Source organism: Meleagris gallopavo, chromosome 27 (genome assembly GCF_905368555.1).
Source record: "Meleagris gallopavo chromosome 27, MGAL_WU_HG_1.1, whole genome shotgun sequence".
Classification (NCBI taxonomy): Eukaryota; Metazoa; Chordata; class Aves; order Galliformes; family Phasianidae; genus Meleagris; species Meleagris gallopavo.
The window spans coordinates 2666571-2669916 of NC_139430.1; the positions used below are offsets into that span (position 1 = coordinate 2666571).

The 3346-nt window shown below is 64.0% G+C and overlaps 1 protein-coding gene across 1 annotated transcript in view; it reads left to right on the forward strand.

The window, feature by feature from the left end:
- Window positions 1-712: 712 nt before the first annotated feature.
- LOC146542740 (uncharacterized) overlaps window positions 713-3346 on the forward strand; it is a 12826-nt gene continuing 10192 nt past the window's right edge. The window contains exon 1 of the mRNA XM_085209555.1: window positions 713-748. Coding sequence (XP_085065681.1) covers window positions 713-748 — 36 coding nt within the window. The remainder of the gene's footprint in view (window positions 749-3346) is intronic.

The window sequence follows — 3346 nt, forward strand, 5'->3', positions numbered from 1 at the left end:
CATAGTGTCCTGCCCCATAGCGCTGCTGCCCCATAGCGTCCTGCCCCATAGCATCCTGCCCCATAGCGTCCTGCCCCATAGTGTCCTGCCCCATAGCGCTTCTGCCCCATAGCGCCCGACCCCCTAGCATACCGCCCCATAGCATCCTGCCCCATAGCGTCCTGCCCCATACGGTTCTACCCCATAGCTCCCCGCCCCATAGAGTTGCTGCCCCATAGCGCCCAGACCACCCAGCCCTCCGGCCCCGCCCCATAACACCCGCCCCACACAGTGCTCCTCACCTGCCCCATAGCGCCCCGCCCCATAACTCCCGGCCCCACACGGTGCTTCAGCCCTACCGCACAGCCCCCGCCCCAAAGCGTCCCGCCCCACACAGCGCTCCTGCACCCCGCCCCATAGCACCCGCCCCATAGCACAGCACTCCTGCACCCCGCCCCATAGCACCCCGCCCCATAGCACAGAACTCCATGCACCCGCCCCATAGCACCCGCCCCATAGCACCGCCCCATAGCAGCCATAGCACTCCGGCCTATAGCACCTCGATGCGCCTTGCATCCCGTCCCATTGCACCCTTGTCCATAGCACCCAGCCCCATAGCACCCCGCTCTATAGCATCCGGCCCCATAGCACCCCGCTCCATAGCACCCCGCCCCATAGCACCCCGCCCCATAGCAGGCAGCCCCCCCATGAGCGGGTCGAGCTGTGGGGCCGGATGAGGACGGCGTTCTGCTCCAGTCCAGCGGTGCCGGTGAGTTGTGGGGCGGGGGTAGGGGGGTTGTTATGGGGCGTCCCGTTGTTGTCCCATTGTTGTCCCATTGTCCCCATGTTGCTCCATTGTCCCCCCGCGGTTTCTGAGGGCTGGGCGCCCCGTTCTATGAGGGATCCGAGGACCCCACAGGTGGGGAGCCCCACTTCTGTGCTCTGCCCCACAGCCGCCCCATAGGCAGCCCCACTGCAGCACCCCACTGCTCGGCCCTATAGGCAGCCCTACAGCTCAGCCCCACAGCTCAGTCCCATAGGCGACCCCATAGGCAGCCCCACCGCTTAGCCCCACTGCAGCACCCCACTGCTCAGCCCTACCGCTCAGCCCCATAGACAGGCCCACTGCTCAGCCCCATAGGCGACCCCATAGGTGACCCCATAGGCAGCCCCACTACTCAGCCCCACCTCTCAGCCCCATAGGCAGCCCCACTGCTCAGCCCTACTGCACTACCCCACTGCTCAGCCCCACCTCTCAGCCCCATTGCTCAGCCCCATAGGCAGCCCCACTGCTCAGCCCTACTGCACCACCCCACAGCTCAGCCCCATAGGCAGCCCCATAGGCGACCCCATAGGCAGCCCCACTGCTCAATCCCACCGCTCAGCCCCACAGCTCAGCCCCATAGGCAGCCTCACTGCTCAGCCCAACAGCTCAGCCCCATAGGCAGCCTCACCGCTCAGCCCCACCACCCAGCCCCACAGCTCAGCCCCATAGGCAGCCTCACTGCTCAGCCCCACCACTCAGCCCCACAGCTCAGCCCCATAGGCAGCCGCAGCTCTGGCCCCCCATCTCAGCCCCACCACAGATTTGGTGCCCAGCTCACAGCCGTGCTGTGGGGCAGCAGGTCGGGATGCACTCCCTGCCCCCCTGCTGCCCCATAGCGCTGAGTGCGGCCCCAAAACGGGGATCCCAAATATGGACCCCGACATCGGGGTCAGAAATACGGGCCCTGAAATATGGGCCCCAAAATAAAGGCCCCAAAATGTGGGTCATAAATCCGGATCTCGAGATCTGGGTCCCAAATGTGGGCCCTGAATGATGGATCCCAAATCTGTGGGATCTGTGGGGCCTGGAAATGGGTTTGTGTGGTGGGGGGTTATGGGGTAGGGCGGGAAGGGAGGGAGGAGAGGAATGGGAATGGGGTGGGAATGGGGTGGGAATGGAGTGGGAATGGGAATGGGATGGGGATGGGGATGGGGATGGGGTGGAAATGGGATGGAATAGGAATGGGGTGGGAATGGGGTGGGAATGGGAATGGGGTGGGGATAGGGATGGGATGGGATGGGATGGGATGGGATGGGATGGGATGGGATGGGATGGGATGGGATGGGATGGGAAAGAGGGGATGGGATGGGATGGGATGGGATGGGATGGGATGGGAAAGAGGGGATGGGATGGGATGGGATGGGATGGGATGGGATGGGATGGGGATGGGATGGGATGGGATGGGATGGGATGGGAAAGAGGGGATGGGATGGGATGGGATGGGATGGGAAAGAGGGGATGGGATGGGATGGGATGGGATGGGATGGGAAAGATGGGATGGGATGGGATGGGATGGATGGGATGGGATGGGATGGGATGGGATGGGATGGGATGGGATGGGATGGGATGGGAAAGAGGGGATGGGATGGGATGGGATGGGATGGGATGGGATGGGATGGGATGGGATGGGATGGGATGGGATGGGATGGGATGGGATGGGAAAGAGGGGATGGGATGGGATGGGATGGGATGGGATGGGAAAGAGGGGATGGGATGGGATGGGATGGGATGGGATGGGATGGGATGGGATGGGATGGGATGGGATGGGATGGGATGGGATGGGATGGGAAAGAGGGGATGGGATGGGATGGGATGGGATGGGATGGGATGGGATGGGATGGGATGGGATGGGATGGGATGGGATGGGATGGGATGGAGGGGATGGGATGGAAGTAGGAATGGGGACGGGGATGAGGATGGGGGTGAGATAGGAATGGGAACAGAAATGGAAATGGGATGGGAATGAGTGGGAATGGGGGTGGGGTGGGAATAGCAATGGAATGGGAATGGGGTGGGAATGGGGTGGGAATGGGGTGGGGATGGGGTGGGAATGGGGTGGGGATGGGGTGGGAATGGGGTGGGGATGGGGTGGGGATGGGGTGGGGATGGGGTGGGAATGGGGTGGGAATGGGGTGGGGATGGGGTGGGAATGGGGTGGGGATGGGGTGGGACGGTAAGGGGTGGGGGTGGGGGTGGGGGTGGGGGTGGGGATGGACACCCGCTCCTCCCCCCCTGCAGCGCGGCACCAATGAGCGCCGGGGGGGGGCAGGGTGAGATGTCGATGCCTGCGGTCCCCGCCGCCCACCGCCCCAAAGGCTGAGGGCAGAAACCCGGAACTGCCGGCAGGGGGCGACCGTGAGGCACTGCGGGGGGAGGAGGGGAGTGGAGGGGAGGAGGGACGTGGGGACAAAAGGGGAGGGGGGGGGGGGGACGTCATGGGGACGTCATGGGGACAGCTTGGGGACATGGGGACAGTTCAGGATTGTGGGATTTGGGGACAGCTTGGGATTATGGGATGTTGGGACAGCTTGGGGACATGGG